Source organism: Thalassophryne amazonica, chromosome 15 (genome assembly GCF_902500255.1).
Source record: "Thalassophryne amazonica chromosome 15, fThaAma1.1, whole genome shotgun sequence".
Lineage (NCBI taxonomy): Eukaryota > Metazoa > Chordata > Actinopteri > Batrachoidiformes > Batrachoididae > Thalassophryne > Thalassophryne amazonica.
The window spans coordinates 93,945,544-93,963,742 of NC_047117.1; the positions used below are offsets into that span (position 1 = coordinate 93,945,544).

At 40.8% G+C, this 18,199-nt stretch overlaps 1 protein-coding gene across 1 annotated transcript; it reads right to left on the bottom strand.

Moving 5' to 3' along the window:
• Positions 1 to 231: 231 nt before the first annotated feature.
• On the bottom strand, positions 232 to 17,118 carry LOC117526870 (centromere protein K-like). The gene is made up of 10 exons (XM_034188946.1): positions 17,033 to 17,118; positions 5,799 to 5,900; positions 5,649 to 5,705; positions 5,169 to 5,232; positions 4,927 to 4,973; positions 4,759 to 4,841; positions 4,546 to 4,644; positions 3,872 to 4,007; positions 3,735 to 3,788; positions 232 to 593 (listed from the first exon to the last, which is right to left on the bottom strand). Exons 1-10 carry the CDS (start codon positions 17,033 to 17,035, stop codon positions 438 to 440), a joined length of 801 nt encoding a protein of 266 aa, XP_034044837.1. The 5' UTR covers positions 17,036 to 17,118; the 3' UTR covers positions 232 to 437.
• Positions 17,119 to 18,199: the final 1,081 nt, after the last annotated feature.

Below are 18,199 nucleotides of genomic sequence, written 5' to 3' on the forward strand. Positions count from 1 at the left end.
CAAGACTAAAATTAGTTCAGGTAATCTTGAAGCAGCTCCACAATACCTCATTTGGATCCTGAAATTGGTTTCTGAGTTTTCTGTGTCATCGACCTGTAAAAGCTACAGCAACTCTACACTAACTTGTCTTTGTCACAAACAAATCTTTCATTCATAACTTTATTGGACAAGAACACTGAAATATATATATATATATATATATACACAAACAGTCTGAGCACTAGTCCTCCACTTGTCCTCAAATGCCAGTGGGGGCACTGTTTCACCAAAACATAATCAATAATCAACATGTAAACCAGAAGATCCAGATCATCTCCAAAATCAAAGGCAGTTAGTCTCCATTAAAGTAAAAGGCAGTAATAACAGCAATCACTGGTTGGACTTGGCCAGTGTAGGGGGACAGTCTCAAAGTACTTAAAAGTTTGGCTTAGAAGAATTTAAAAAAAGGTCTCCAGGCGGATTTTGAAACTGTTCTCTGGATGTCTGACTGCAATGCCGTAACGTAGCAGCATTTCCACATACGGCGGCCAGAAGGCTGCGTCTATGGTCACATAAGGGTCGTGTGGTGCATTCAGGAACTGGTTCATGAGCATCTGTTGGATTAAAAAAAAAAACAAAAAAAAACACTGAGATGAGGATGCATCTCCAATAACAGTGATGCCATGAATTTGCAGACAGAATGATGACATCATAAATCCCCAAAACAGTTCAAGCAACATTCTATGTTTATTTTAATACAACTTCCATGAGACAGAGAAATGAAATGATAAATTAGCAGTCTATTGACAGACAAAAACTACACTGATAAGTGCTTTTGTGATTTATTTTAAAAAAATTATGTTATTTCTCCATTTTATTCTTAGATATAATCAGTTTTAAGTTCTCCCTGAATGAACAGTTTCCACCAGGTCCAAAATGTCATGATTAATTTTAATTACTGGATAAATTACAGAAGCTGGTTTTAATTGGATAAAAGCTCTTTTGTAAAAGCACTAGCATGTTGCCTATGGGGATCCCTACAGGCAACACACTAGTGTGTATATATATATATATATATATATATATATATACACATACACACACACACACACACACAACAAAAATATAAACGCAACACTTTTGGTTTTGCTCCCATTTTGTATGAGATGAACTCAAAGATCTAAAACTTTTTCCACATACACAATATCACCATTTCCCTCAAATATTGTTCACAAACCAGTCTAAATCTGTGATAGTGAGCACTTCTCCTTTGCTGAGATAATCCATCCCACCTCACAGGTGTGCCATATCAAGATGCTGATTAGACACCATGATTAGTGCACAGGTGTGCCTTAGACTGCCCACAATAAAAGGCCACTCTGAAAGGTGCAGTTTTGTTTTATTGGGGGGGATACCAGTCAGTATCTAGTGTGGCCACCATTTGCCTCATGCAGTGCAACACATCTCCTTCGCATAGAGTTGATCAGGTTGTCAATTGCTGCCTGTGGAATGTTGGTCCACTCCTCTTCAATGGCTGTGTGAAGTTGCTGGATATTGGCAGGAACTGGTGCACGCTGTCATATACGCCGGTCCAGAGCATCCCAAACATGCTCAATGGGTGACATGTCCGGTGAGTATGCCGGCCATGCAAGAACTGGGACATTTTCAGCTTCCAAGAATTGTGTACAGATCCTTGCAACATGGGGCCGTGCATTATCCTGCTGCAACATGAGGTGATGTTCTTGGATGTATGGCACAACAATGGGCCTCAGGATCTCCTCACGGTATCTCTGTGCATTCAAAATGCCATCAATAAAATGCACCTGTGTTCTTCATCCATAACAGACGCCTGCCCATACCATAACCCCACCGTCACCATGGGTCACTCGATCCACAACATTGACATCAGAAAACCGCTCACCCACACGACGCCACACACGCTGTCTGCCATCTGCCCTGAACAGTGTGAACCGGGATTCATCCGTGAAGAGAACACCTCTCCAACGTGCTAAACGCCAGCGAATGTGAGCATTTGCCCACTCAAGTCGGTTACGACGATGAACTGGAGTCAGGTCGAGACCCCGATGAGGACGATGAGCATGCAGATGAGCTTCCCTGAGATGGTTTCTGACAGTTTGTGCAGAAATTCTTTGGTTATGCAAACCGATTGTTTCAGCAGCTGTCCGAGTGGCTGGTCTCAGACGATCTTGGAGGTGAACATGCTGGATGTGGAGGTCCTGGGCTGGTGTGGTTACACGTGGTCTGCGGTTGTGAGGCTGGTTGGATGTACTGCCAAATTCTCTGAAACGCCTTTGGAGACGGCTTATGGTAGAGAAATGAACATTCAATACACGAGCAACAGCTCTGGTTGACATTCCTGCTGTCAGCATGCCAATTGCACGCTCCCTCAAATCTTGCGACATCTGTGGCATTGTGCTGTGTGATAAAACTGCACCTTTCAGAGTGGCCTTTTATTGTGGACAGTCTAAGGCACACCTGTGCACTAATCATGGTGTCTAATCAGCATCTTGATATGGCACACCTGTGAGGTGGGATGGATTATCTCAGCAAAGGAGAAGTGCTCACTATCACAGATTTAGACTGGTTTGTGAACAATATTTGAGGGAAATGGTGATATTGTGTATGTGGAAAAAGTTTTAGATCTTTGAGTTCATCTCATACAAAATGGGAGCAAAACCAAAAGTGTTGCGTTTATATTTTTGCGATCCTTGGCCAAGTCCTGTAATTCTTCCTGGGGATCCCGAGGCATTCCCAAGCCAGTTGGGAAATATAAATCTCTTCATGTTCTTGGTCTTTCGCAGGGCCTCCTCCCGGTTGGATGCTCCTGGAAGACCTACTTAGGGACACGGCCGAGGAGCATCCTCACCAGATGCTTGGACCATCTCAGCTGGCTCCTTTCAATGCAAAGAAGTAGCGGCTCTACTCCAAGTCTCTCCCAGATAGTCGAGCTTCTCACCCTGTCCAGGAGTGTACGACCAGAAACCCAATGGAGGAATCTCATTTCTGCCACATGTATCTGCAGTCATACATGACCAGAGGTGAGGACACAAGTGTAAATCACCTGGTACATTGAGAGGCTTGCCTTCCAGCTCAGCTCCTTCTTCATCACGACAGTCTGGTAAAGCATCTGTAAAACACCAGACTCCGCCCCAGTCCGTGTGTTGATTTCACGTGAACAAGATCCCGAGATACTTGAACTCCTCCACTTGGGGCAGTAACTCTCCCCAACCCAGAGGGGACAATTCACCATTTTTCCACACAGGATGATGGTCTCAGATTAGGAGGTTCTGATTCTCATCCCAGTTGCTTCACACTCAGCCCCAAACCTGTTCAGTGCACATCGGAGGTCAATGCCCTCCGGTCCCTGACGGTGCCTTGAAATCCCATCCATGAACATCACAAACAGAACTGGTGACAAGGGGCAGCCCTCGTGGGGTTCAACTTCCACCAGAAACAGGTCTGATGTAATGCTGAGAATGCGGACACAGCTCCTACTTTGGTCGTACTCCCACAGCACTCCTCACACGATACCCAGAGGAACCTGGTCATACGCCTTTTCCAGGTCCACAAAACCACATGTAGACTGGTTGGCCATACGCCCAAAGAAACAACACGATGTCTTCCCCATGTGGGCTCACCACCTGCATGGAGTCTGAGAGTCTGGTGCGCTGTTCTCTTGGCAGTGGACAGACACTGACAATTGGTTTTGATGATGTCAAACATCCAAAACTCACCTCCAGGATTTCATTTATTGATATCAGGTCTTTGTTGAACTCTGCTGCAGAAACCTAAAAACGAGCCCAGAACACGAGTCACAAAAATCAGTCACCTGTGTCACACAAAAACAGAAACACAAAAGAAGTGCATTAACCTTCTTCTTCTTGTTTGAAGTGGACTCCTTCTGAGGAAGAGGAATATGCTTCTCCAAGATGTCTCCCAGAGACTCCATCAGTCTTTCTTGGTAGACTTTCAGCTTCTCAATTTTGTCCTTGGTTTCCTGCAGGACACTGTGGACACATCAATATACAGACGGATTAGCAAATCAGTAACAGATCATTAATAATGCAAACAGTCACACAGCACCTGGACCAAGAAGCAGAGACACAGCTGGGCCTCAGATTGAAGACAAAGCATGCAGACCAGGTCCAGGGGTCACTGCAGCTTGCCCCTCAGACTGCATGCATACTGTGGACTGGGATCAGGCCGGCGCCGCTCTCCCAGCTGTGGGACTGCAGGAGTTTTGGGTACTCGAAGAGGACTCTGTGCTGAGCCCAGTCACATAATCTGATTTTCATAATCAGGTTTAATCAAGAATAAACTTTCCCGCACAGTGATACACTCAGGTCCAAAAGTATTTGGACATATGTTGTTTTTGTTTTTTTTTATAAAGTTGCCTCTGTACATCATAGCAACAGATCAGAAAGGAAACAAAATTTTATTGTGTCAACTTTCACCTTTAATTTAAAAGATAAAATAATCACCCATTCCTGAATGACATTTGCTTGAGCTGGTGCGGAAGGCGTCTGAAGGTGGTGCCACACTCACCTCAGCTCGGACAGCTTCTCTCTCTGCGCTTGGAGTCGTTCAACATGATCACTGGCAGCAACCATCACCTGCTTCTTCTCTTCGAGCCACTTCTGCTCACTGGGGAAAAAACAACAACAACAACAAAAAAAAACAGCACACTTTGAAATGATGAAGCTCAGAAAGTCAAGGGTAACTTCAGGAGAAACACACAAAGACCAACGTGTCACCTACAGCTTTTTACTGTCTCTGAGTTTGTCTCTCATTGCTTCATAACACGACACAATCATCTCAAGTTCAGAGCACAGCTTCAGCATCTGAGCAGCACAAAGACACGAAACAAAGAATTTAACTCAGCGTGAATAAACATCAGCGTGGCATCGTTCCCAAAACGTTTAGCACCTCTTCTTTCCCAGCTCGGAGTAAAATCTCTGAATTTACTGCCAGCACTGAAAAAAATAAAATAACACTACCATCAGAAATCAAACATATTTTAAAAGTGAAAGTTTAATGTGAAGCACATATTTTGTTCATTCCAATTTTATGACACATTAAACTGTTTGTTTGAAAGATTTAAAAGCACTGAGTGAAATGCATGATTTTTCAAACTGCTGATTTTTCGTTCACTTAAGAAACAAGCGTACACGTGGGCTCCGTCGTCAGCCACTGCTTCAGCTCAGCTTCTGTTGCCATCAGAGTGTTTACTGACTGCAGACACAAAACAAATAATCAGCACACTACAACAAAAAATAAAAATAAAGAAAAACTGATTTCACAAGAACAGCATGTAAAAGTTGTCTTCTTGTCACTTTGTTGCATTTTGGTGCTATATAAATGAAAATAAATTGAAAAATAAATAAATGTCAGAACTGAGAATCACAAATTATCAAAGTCATTATCGATCAAATACCTAACTCAAGAAATAATAGTTTCAGCTCTACTTATCTCTAAAGGTGTATTTTATACCTGTGTACAAATTACTATAATTTGATCTCTAACCTGCATTAGAAATATGTTTGAAGAAGTGCCACTTTGGGAATAATTAATATGATTTCTGTGTATAAATCAGAGACGGGTTAACCTGTACTGATGATCAACAACAACAACATCACCACCTCTCTCACCTGCTCTTGTGGGTTTTCACATAAATCTGGTTCACACAGGATGATCTCATTATGAAGCTGGAACACAGAAAAACTGCAATTGGTGTCTCCGGTCGGCTCATCAGGTTAGGAATCACCAATAATAACATTTAAAAACTAAAGTAAAATCACCTTTTCTAAGTGTGCAAACTGCTCTTCGCACTGGTTCAGCAGCTCGGCCTGAGCAGCCTCAGACAGCTCAACTCCAGGCAGTCCGCTCAACTTCACCTCCGCCTGAGGACCACAAGAAAACATCAGAACCAGAGCAGGACTGTCTTCAGGGATAGATCCCTTGACTGAGTTAGGAGAGTTAGAGTCCAAATAATCAGATCATGATTCCTGATCAAATCCAGACATGTCCCACTGCACCAAAACGTAAAACAACATAGCAAAGAACCACTCTGAATGATTTAGATCAACACTGTGAACACGGCCCGGAAACAGACGAATCGCTGATCCTCTACTGGCCAGAATGTGAACTTTCAGCGCTCTTTAGAGTTTTGCAGACCTGCTGACTCCATGAATGCTGTTTCTGTCCTGATGTTGACATTAGTGTTGCGTTTAGAACCATCAGGCATTTGAAAAGACCTGACATAAAAAACCCCTACTTCTGAAAGAAGTGTGTTCATGAAATTACCTCAGTAATTTGAGTCATCAGTGACTGGGCCTAAACCACAGCAGAGCTCGGCTAGTGTTATTTTTTGGGCTAAATCAATCAATCAATCACGTTCTCAGCTTGTCCTTTCAGTTCTACAAACACCGGTGGCCAGTTGTATGAAATGTGAGTGAAATCAATCAATTTTATTTATATAGCGCCAAATCACAACAAACAGTTGCCCCAAGGCGCCTTATATTGTAAGGCAAAGCCATACAATAATTACGTAAAAACCCCAACGGTCAAAACGACCCCCTGTGAGCAAGCACTTGGCGACAGTGGGAAGGAAAAACTCCCTTTTAACAGGAAGAAACCTCCAGCAGAACCAGGCTCAGGGAGGGGCAGTCTTCTGCTGCGATTGGTTGGGGCTGAGGGAGAGAACCAGGAAAAAGACATGCTGTGGAGGGGAGCAGAGATCAATCACTAATGATTAAATGCAGAGTGGTGCATACAGAGCAAAAAGAGAAAGAAACACTCAGTGCATCATGGGAACCCCCCAGCAGTCTAAGTCTATAGCAGCATAACTAAGGGATGGTTCAGGGTCACCTGATCCAGCCATAACTATAAGCTTTAGCAAAAAGGAAAGTTTTAAGCCTAATCTTAAAAGTAGAGAGGGTGTCTGTCTCCCTGATCTGAATTGGGAGCTGGTTCCACAGGGGAGGAGCCTGAAAGCTGAAGGCTCTGCCTCCCATTCTACTCTTACAAACCCTAGGAACTACAAGTAAGCCTGCAGTCTGAGAGCGAAGCGCTCTATTGGGGTGATATGGTACTATGAGGTCCCTAAGATAAGATGGGACCTGATTATTCAAAACCTTATAAGTAAGAAGAAGAATTTTAAATTCTATTCTAGAATTAACAGGAAGCCAATGAAGAGAGGCCAATATGGGTGAGATATGCTCTCTCCTTCTAGTCCCCGTTAGTACTCTAGCTGCAGCATTTTGAATTAACTGAAGGCTTTTCAGGGAACTTTTAGGACAACCTGATAATAATGAATTACAATAGTCCAGCCTAGAGGAAATAAATGCATGAATTAGTTTTTCAGCATCACTCTGAGACAAGACCTTTCTAATTATAGAGATACTGCGTAAATGCAAAAAAGCAGTCCTACATATTTGTTTAATATGCGCTTTGAATGACATATCCTGATCAAAAATGACTCCAAGATTTCTCACAGTATTACTAGAGGTCAGGGTAATGCCATCCAGAGTAAGGATCTGGTTAGATACCATGTTTCTAAGATTTGTGGGGCCAAGTACAATAACTTCAGTTTTATCTGAGTTTAAAAGCAGGAAATTAGAGTTCATCCATGTCTTTATGTCTGTAAGACAATCCTGCAGTTTAGCTAATTGGTGTGTGTCCTCTGGCTTCATGGATAGATAAAGCTGGGTATCATCTGCGTAACAATGAAAATTTAAGCAATGCCGTCTAATAATACTGCCTAAGGGAAGCATGTATAAAGTGAATAAAATTGGTCCTAGCACAGAACCTTGTGGAACTCCATAATTAACCTTAGTCTGTGAAGAAGATTCCCCATTTACATGAACAAACTGTAATCTATTAGATAAATATGATTCAAACCACCGCAGCGCAGTGCCTTTAATACCTATGGCATGCTCTAATCTCTGTAATAAAACTGTATGGTCAACAGTATCAAAAGCAGCACTGAGGTCTAACAGAACAAGCACAGAGATGAGTCCACTGTCTGAGGCCATAAGAAGATCATTTGTAACCTTCACTAATGCTGTTCCTGTACTATGATGAATTCTAAAACCTGACTGAAACTCTTCAAATAGACCATTCCTCTGCAGATGATCAGTTAGCTGTTTTACAACTACCCTTTCAAGAATTTTTGAGAGAAAAGGAAGGTTGGAGATTGGTCTATAATTAGCTAAGATAGCTGGGTCAAGTGATGGCTTTTTAAGTAATGGTTTAATTACTGCCACCTTAAAAGCCAGTGGTACATAGCCAACTAATAAAGATAGATTGATCATATTTAAGATCGAAGCATTAAATAATGGTAGGGCTTCCTTGAGCAGCCTGGTAGGAATGGGGTCTAATAGACATGTTGATGGTTTGGATGAAGTAACTAATGAAAATAACTCAGACAGAACAATCTGAGAGAAAGAGTCTAACCAAATACCGGCATCACTGAAAGCAGCCAAAGATAACGATACGTCTTTGGGATGGTTATGAGTAATTTTTTCTCTAATAGTTAAAATTTTATTAGCAAAGAAAGTCATGAAGTCATTACTAGTTAAAGTTAAAGGAATACTCGGCTCAATAGAGCTCTGACTCTGTCAGCCTGGCTACAGTGCTGAAAAGAAACCTGGGGTTGTTCTTATTTTCTTCAATTAGTGATGAGTAGTAAGATGTCCTAGCTTTACGGAGGGCTTTTTTATAGAGCAACAGACTCTTTTTCCAGGCTAAGTGAAGATCTTCTAAATTAGTGAGACGCCATTTCCTCTCAAACTTACGGGTTATCTGCTTTAAGCTGCGAGTTTGTGAGTTATACCACGGAGTCAGGCACTTCTGATTTAAAGCTCTCTTTTTCAGAGGAGCTACAGCATCCAAAGTTGTCTTCAATGAGGATGTAAAACTATGACGAGATACTCTATCTCACTTACTCACTTTAGGTAGCTACTCTGCACTGTGTTGGTATATGGCATTAGAGAACATAAAGAAGGAATCATATCCTTAAACCTAGTTACAGCGCTTTCTGAAAGACTTCTAGTGTAATGAAACTTATTCCCCACTGCTGGGTAGTCCATCAGAGTAAATGTAAACGTTATTAAGAAATGATCAGACAGAAGGGAGTTTTCAGGGAATACTGTTAAGTCTTCAATTTCAATACCATAAGTCAGAACAAGATCTAAGATATGATTAAAGTGGTGGGTGGACTCATTTACATTTTGAGCAAAGCCAATTGAGTCTAATAATAGATTAAATGCAGTGTTGAGGCTGTCATTCTCAGCATCTGTGTGGATGTTAAAATCGCCCACTATAATTATCTTATCTGAGCTAAGCACTAAGTCAGACAAAAGGTCTGAAAATTCACGGAGAAACTCACAGTAACGACCAGGTGGACGATAGATAATAACAAATAAAACTGGTTTTTGGGACTTCCAGTTTGGATGGACAAGACTAAGCGTCAAGCTTTCAAATGAATTAAAGCTCTATCTGGGTTTTTGATTAATTAATAAGCTGGAATGGAAGATTGCTGCTAATCCTCCGCCTCGGCCCATGCTACAAGCATTCTGGCAGTTAGTGTGACTCGGGGGTGTTGACCCATTTAAACTAACATATTCATCCTGCTGTAACCAGGTTTCTGTAAGGCAGAAGAAATCAATATGTTGATCAATTATTATATCATTTACTAACAGGGACTTAGAAGAGAGAGACCTAATGTTTAATAGACCACATTTAACTGTTTTAGTCTGTGGTGCAGTTGAAGGTGCTATATTATTTTTTCTTTTTGAATTTTTATGCTTAAATAGATTTTTGCTGGTTATTGGTGGTCCGGGAGCAGGCACCGTCTCTACGGGGATGGGGTAATGAGGGGATGGCAGGGGGAGAGAAGCTGCAGAGAGGTGTGTAAGACTACAACTCTGCTTCCTGGTCCCAACCCTGGATAGTCACGGTTTGGAGGATTTAAGAAAATTGGCCAGATTTCTAGAAATGAGAGCTGCTCCATCCAAAGTGGGATGGATGCCGTCTCTCCTAACAAGACCAGGTTTTCCCCAGAAGCTTTGCCAATTATCTATGAAGCCCACCTCATTTTTTGGACACCGCTCAGACAGACAGCAATTCAAGGAGAACATGCGGCTAAACATGTCACTCCCGGTCCGACTGGGGAGGGGCCCAGAGAAAACTACAGAGTCCGACATTGTTTTTGCAAAGTTACACACCGATTCAATGTTAATTTTAGTGACTTCTGATTGGCGTAACTGGGTGTCATTACTGCCGACGTGATTTACAATCTTACCAAATTTACGCTTAGCCTTAGCCAGCAGTTTCAAATTTCCTTCAATGTCGCCTGCTCTGGCCCCCGGAAGACAATTGACTATGGTTGCTGGTGTCGCTAACTTCACATTTCTCAAAACAGAGTCGCCAATAACCAGAGTTTGATCTTCGGCGGGTGTGTCGTCGAGTGGGGAAAAACGGTTAGAAATGTGAACGGGTTGGTGCTGTACACGGGGCTTCTGTTTAGGGCTACGCTTCCTCCTCACAGTCACCCAGTCGGCCTGCTTTCCCGGCTGCTCGGGATCTGCCAGAGGGAAACTAACGGCGGCTAAGCTACCTTGGTCCGCACCCACTACAGGGGCCTGGCTAGCTGTAGAATTTTCCACAGTGCGGAGCCGAGTCTCCAATTCGCCCAGCCTGGCCTCCAAAGCTACGAATAAGCTACACTTATTACAAGTACCATTACTGCTAAAGGAGGCCGAGGAATAACTAAACATTTCACACCCAGAGCAGAAAAGTGCGGGAGAGACAGGAGAAGCCGCCATGCTAAACCGGCTAAGAGCTAGTAGCTGCGCTAAGCTAGCGGATTCCTACAAACACACAAAGTGAATAATGTGTAAATAATTTAGAGGTGATTCAGCAGAGGGAGTGCTTTAGTTAAGGCACGTGAAGATTACACTGTGAAACAAATCGTTATCTAGGTAACTAGATCAATCTAACTGCGCAGATTAAACAGTTAACAGATACAGCAAAACACTGCTGTGCTCCGGAACAGGAAGTGATACAATACCGCAGTGAGAGCCAACCACCAGTAGAGGCAAGCAAGAGAACTCATTGAAGAGTTTCTGCTGACATGTGGTGCTGCTAACTACGCTAACTGTACAGTCTCACGCATCTTCAAACGCTTACTCCAATCAAAGGTCATGGGGGGCTGGAGCCTATCCCAGTAGTCATAAGGCATGAGGTGGGGTACATCCTGGACAGGACACCAGTCTGTCACAGGGTCACATACAGACAAACAAACACATTCACACCTACGGACAATTTAAAGTTTTCAGTCCACCTAACCTGCAGGTCTTTGGACGTGTGAGTAAGCCAGAGCACCCAGAGGGAACCCACACAAATTCCACAGGTGGGAATCGATCCCATGACCTTGTTGCTGTGAGGCAACAGTACTAACCACTAATCCACCGTGCTGCCACTAACTGTACATAGAATGTGAATATATGACGTATTGCAGTAATGTCTTGTTCAAACGCCATTTAAAGATGCATTTCCAAGATTACGTCACAATGGCTGTGACATCAACTCCGATACCTCTGGCTGCTCAAATTCCACATGAGTTTCAGAATGAAAATTCCTGCAAAATGTCATGTTTCAGGCATTTTCCCCCCAAGATGGAGGTTGAACTCTCCAAACTTCCAAGGGTTCTGAATGCAGCATAATGCCAGTCTTTCAGTTGATGACATCATCAGTTTAAAACCATGCTACAACCCCCGGCAATAATTATGGAATCACCGGCCTCGGAGGATGTTCATTCAGTTGTTTAATTTTGTAGAAAAAAAGCAGATCACAGACATGACACAAAACTAAAGTCATTTCAAATGGCAACTTTCTGGCTTTAAGAAACACTATAAGAAATCAGGAAAAATAATTGTGGCAGTCAGTAACGGTTACTTTTTTAGACCAAGCAGAGGGAAAAAAATATGGAATCACTCAATTCTGAGGAATAAATTATGGAATCACCCTGTACATTTTCATCCCCAAAACTAACACCTGCATCAAATCAGATCTGCTCGTTAGTCTGCATCTAAAAAGGAGTGATCACACCTTGGAGAGCTGTTGCACCAAGTGGACTGACATGAATCACGGCTCCAACACGAGAGATATCAATTGAAACAAAGGAGAGGATTATCAAACTCTTAAGAGGGTAAATCATCACGCAATGTGAAGGTTGTTAAAGGCAAACATACTGGTAGACCAAGGAAGACATCAAAGCGTCAAGACAGAAAACTTAAAGCAATATGTCTCAAAAATCGAAAATGCACAACAAAACAAATGAGGAACGAATGGGAGGAAACTGGAGTCAACGTCTGTGACCGAACTGTAAGAAACCGCCTAAAGGAAATGGGATTTACATACAGAAAAGCTAAACGAAAGCCATCATTAACACCTAAACAGAAAGAAACAAGGTTACAATGGGCTAAGGAAAAGCAATCGTGGACTGTGGATGACTGGATGAAAGTCATATTCAGTGATGCGCCTTGGGGCAACTGTTTGTTGTGATTTGGCGCTATATAAAAAAAATTTGATTGATTGATGAATCTCGAATCTGCATTGGGCAAGGTGATGATGCTGGAACTTTTGTTTGGTGCCGTTCCAATGAGATTTATAAAGATGACTGCCTGAAGAGAACATGTAAATTTCCACAGTCATTGATGATATGGGGCTGCATGTCAGGTAAAGGCACTGGGGAGGCATCATTAACTGGGGAGGTTAATGATGCCTTTCGTTTAGCTTTTGACTCCAGTTTCCTCCCATTCGTTCCTCATTTGTTTTGTTGTACATTTTTCGATTTTTGAGACATATTGCTTTAAGTTTTCTGTCTTGACGCTTTGATGTCTTCCTTGGTCTACCAGTATGTTTGCCTTTAACAACCTTCCCATGTTGTTTGTATTTGGTCCAGAGTTTAGACACAGCTGACTGAACAACCAACATCTTTTGAAACATTGCGTGATGATTTACTCTCTTTTAAGAGTTTGATAATCCTCTCCTTTGTTTCAATTGACATCTCTCGTGTTGGAGCCAGTCCACTTGGTGCAACAGCTCTCCAAGGTGTGTTCACTCCTTTTTAGATGCAGACTAACGAGCAGATCTGATATGATGCAGGTGTTAGTTTTGGGAATGAAAATTTACAGGGTGATTCCATAATTTTTTCCTCAGAATCGAGTGATTCCATATTTTTTTCCTCTGCTTGGTCTAAAAAAGTAACCGTTACTGACTGCCACAATCTTTTTTTCTTGATTTCTTATAGTGTTTCTTAAAGCCAGAAAGTTGCCATTTGAAATGACTTTAGTTTTGTGTCATGTCTGTGATCTGCTTTTTTTCTACAAAATTAAACAACTGAATGAACATCCTCCAAGGCCGGTGATTCCATAATTTTTGCCAGGGGTTGTAATATAAGAAACAGATTTATACAGAAAAAACTGTCTGAGCATTTTCTGCCATCTTGAATTATTGTATTCGACATCTCTGTGTATTTCAGATGACATCACTGTGCATCTCTTCTCTGATTTGGTTGTTGCCCTGTGCTTCCCAGCATCCTTCGCACAAGTCAGGAAAAGCCCCCACGTGATCTGACTTCACTGTGGTCAGTATCATAGACTGTACAGGTCACGACCAAATGTAGTTCAAGGCTGCCTGGTCTTTAGAAATTTTCCCCTTCGGGCTTAAAATTTATTAATTTTTTTCTAGACGAGAATTTTGATCATATCGGTAATGTCATATTATGAATCCCATATTTAAAAGCTAATAAATAAAATTATAGTGGTGCCAAAGAAAATTATTTTTATTACTTAAATCTTAAAAATAATGCAATGCTAAAATACCCATGGCTGCATGAGCATTGTTTTCTTTATAATTAGCAGTTTTTTTAATTGCTATCACAGTGCAAAGTATATATATATATATATAAAAAATAAATTATACATTTATCATTATTTACGTTAACTATTAAGACCCTGTTGTCTTACATACAACTTGTACATGTTCCATTGCAGCGGCATGGTGGCTTACTGGTTAGCACTAATGTCTCACAGCAAGATGGTAGTGGGATCGCTTCCCGCCCATTTCTGTGTGGAGTTTGCATGTTCTCCCCGTGTCTGTATGGGTCTCCTCCGGTTTCCTCCCACAATCAAAAACATTATTATTTAGGGTCTGATCGTTTCTCTGCCCCTGACCAAGGCAGTGTTTCTACATCTGGAGTTGGTCCCTGGGCGTCGGACTGTGGCTGCACACTGCTCCTAGTGGTTGGATTGTGTCTAAGTGTAATTAGGATGGTTAAATGGAGACGACACATTTTGTTGAACAACGACAATAAAGGATCTATTATTATTATTATTATTATGTTCAATAACGCCCCTCAATCAATTAATCAAAAACCATATTTACATTTTAATGGCATCTGCAGGAGAGCATGCATGTGTGCATACAGGAGCTTTTGACAAGAGCGGTAGTTTTGGGTTAGTGGAAGTTAGCATGCACACCGACGTCAGCAAAATGCCTTGTAAATAAGTTCAGAGGTATTATCGGGTTACAAAAACAGCATTTTCAGTTATAGAAGTGTTTATTTCATGCTAACGTTTACACAATATATGACAAAGATGTTATATTTACACACAAACAAAACAGAGCTTGCAGCTAGCTACCAGCCTGTGATGTCACCATGCTAACATCCATGAAATGTCTTGTAAATCACTTCAGAGGTGTTATCAGGTTCCAAAACCAGTGTTTTCAGTTTTAGAAGTGTTTATTTCTCACTAGCTTTTACATCATATATGACAAACATGTTATATTTACACATAAACTAAGCAGTTTTGCAGCACCAGAGTAAGGTCAGCCACTGACATCACGGTGCCACTCTACTCTGATTGGCTGCCACCCTCACCACTCAAAAAAAAACCCAAAACAAAACAATAGAATGAAACAGAATGTGACTTTTTAACCTCTTAAAATAGGTCAAGGTTAGCCATCTTTGAACTTGTCCAGGGTCTGTGTCCAAAGAATGCTCCCTGTGAATTTGAAGACTGTGGTAGTAATAGGACTGGATTTATGCTGAGCACAGACAGACGGATGCAAAGTCTTCACAATACCCAATGTCCATATTTGATGACCTCGGACAAAATTAAATACAAATACAACCTACATAGAAATCTGGTTTTGTCTTCAAGAATCTACTTTTATCAGTGAAAAACTTTACTGGAATAACCACTGTATTAACTGCCAAAAACACATCCCTGCACTCCCAGAACTGTGATTCCAGAATATTTTAACAGTCTTCGCACAACATTCACACCAACATCAAAACAAAAAGTTTCAAATCAAAACAGTGGATTCAGGTCTGAACCAGGCTTCGCCAAACAATCTCCCCAGGTTCAGGATGGCAACAGAGACATTATATATGTAGACACCTCATGGACTGCTGCTGCCTATTGGAGCTGACGTATCAGCTGGCCACCATCTTGGATGGGTCCCTGTTGCGCCCCCAGTGCATTTATTTGTACTGAGGAAGGTGTATCTCCAACTACAATAATAAGTAACTCCCCAAATTTTTACCCACAGTTTGGTTTGTTAGAAACAGCAGAGATTCAGTTACAATACAGGATGGTGTCATACATTAAAAATATGTTCTTTCCTGCTGAAAGACTTTGTCTTATGCTCTTTATTAACAAAGACATGTGGTATGGCATATAGATAAATGTATAACTTAATTTTATAATTTAGTAAAGAAACAAGTTTGGATTGTTCATTTGTATTTATTTCTCTCTCTCACACACACACACACGGGACATCACTTTAATTTCCTCTGCTTCGCTCACCTGGTTTTGTTACAAAGATGAATCAAAAAGACGCGCACATCCAAGATGTGTAAAACAACGTGCTGGATCAAGGTGAGACAAATATTAAAACAATAATCTGCACAGCCTAAGTGCTCCCATGCAACAATAAATGAATAAAATAAATAAAGAAAAAACTTTTATTAGACACCCCTAATAAAATAAAAAAATAACAGTTTTGTTTTTTGTTTGTTGCATGGGAGCGCTTAGGTTGTGCAAATTTTTGTTTTAATATTTGTAACAAAGATGAACATTTTTTTCAAGGCCAAGAAAAGAAAGTTCCAGGTCATTCCAGGGTCTTAAACTACCTGTTAGGCTTTTGACTGGGGCTGGAGAGCTAAAAGCCTTGAAAAATAAGAATTGTGTTGCACAGCTTCTTTTCCGAGTGCTGACACTAACTCCAGTGGAGTTAATTTTACTATGTGGTGCAGCACTTTGATAAATACAGACATCACTCAATTCCAAAGAATTGTGAAACAAACGCGCATAACAAGTGGATGGAAATGCGAACAAATCACTCTTCCTTTTGCCGCATTAACGAAAATTCGCTTGAGCTGCGATGCTAGTTGGATGGAAACAGTTAATGAGAGAGAGGACCAGTTGCTGCTGTAATAACGTTACACCTAAGTACCGTTTGTCACCATGCCATAATATTACAAACGGTAAAATAACCAAAATTACTGTTCGATTTTATTTATGAAAGGTAATCCCACGCAATCTGGTTTCTATACTGCGCCGGTTATTGCAACCGTAATCAGCACAAAATACCGACAAATCTGTTCACTCTGCATTGACTCCGGTGCGAGCCTATTGTGAAGAGACCCATCCAATATGGCGGCGACGCTGGATTACGTTTCAGCAAGTTATGAGGCGTCGACGTATATAAATGTCTACGAACAGAACCAGTCCAACCCTCACCAGTCAGGTGAGACGTCGGCGTGTCCTTTCGCAGCCGCTGGTTCGCGACACTCGAATCAACACCCGCTGCTTCAAATATTTCGAAGCTATTTTAAAGCGACACTGTTAGCTTAGTTAACGTTAGCAACAATGTACGGCAATGAATGAAGAGAAACGTCATACGATAAATCGTCATGTACAATCCTGAAGCACAACAAACAGAACAAAGGCTCTCTTACCATCTTTACAAGTTTCACCGGGTTTTGTTTCCTCGATCAACAAAAACTCAAACGGCCTGGCTTCAAAATACCGCCGACACTCATGACGTCACTCAGTCTGCGCAGAACGTTGGATAGAGCTGATGCTGCGCAAAATATGCGCATATATTTTTTTTTAAAAGGTATTTTTGTTTTGTTTGAGTACCATAAAATAAAAACACAATAATGTGTATATTTTACATTATTAAAGAAAATTCAAGAAAAAAGAGGCCAACAAAACATATTGTGCATTCAATTCCATTTACAGGATTTCAAACTAAATATGAAAACCGCCTTCTCACAGTATAATCTGAATAAACATAGGAATAGAATGTCTAGTCAAGTCAAACCTGAGGAAATAAAAACGCTGCTGGCTATTACTATGTTATTAAGCTTCGGTAAGACTCATAATTTTTAAAGCTAAAGATGTTTTTAAAGAACATTTGGTAGAATTTTAAAAAATTGCAATAATGTTGCATTCAGTGCAGATTTTAAAAGTTTTATTTTGAAAATCCTTCAGTTTACAGCGCGGTGCACCTACGTATTCTGGCCACCAGGTGTCTCTGTTTCTTCCTGGGTTCAAGCGTCAGCGTTTTGTTTCTTTTTCAGATTTTTTTTTAAACAAAATATTGATGGGGAGATTATTAAATTGTTTAAGATTTATGTCAATAATTTAAACTTTTCTGTCAAATCAGACATATTTGAATGTAACACCAGAGAGACACATTAAGCGCACATGTGTTTATTCTTTATTATAAAAAATACAATAAAATCTATTCAGTTTTATTAATTGGAGTCCTGTTCCCTGCCACAGTCCTGGACAGGTCTACGGTAACAAAATAACTCGCACAGCATCAAGTTATAGAAGTACAAAAAAATCGGCACAAATAAGACTTAAATACACATATACTGCATATAAAATGTAGATATAATAATAACAAACAAGCATTAAAAGCTCATAAATATACACTAATAATGATTCATTCACAACAATACAATTTATAAATATCATAATAAAAACTCAACTAATATATGGAAATTAAATGAACGAATTGTAAATGGGGGGAAAAGCAGAAAACAAATAATCACATTGTGACCAAACAGGATGCTTGTTTGTTTGTTTGTTGTGTGTCTTTGTGTGCAGTAAAA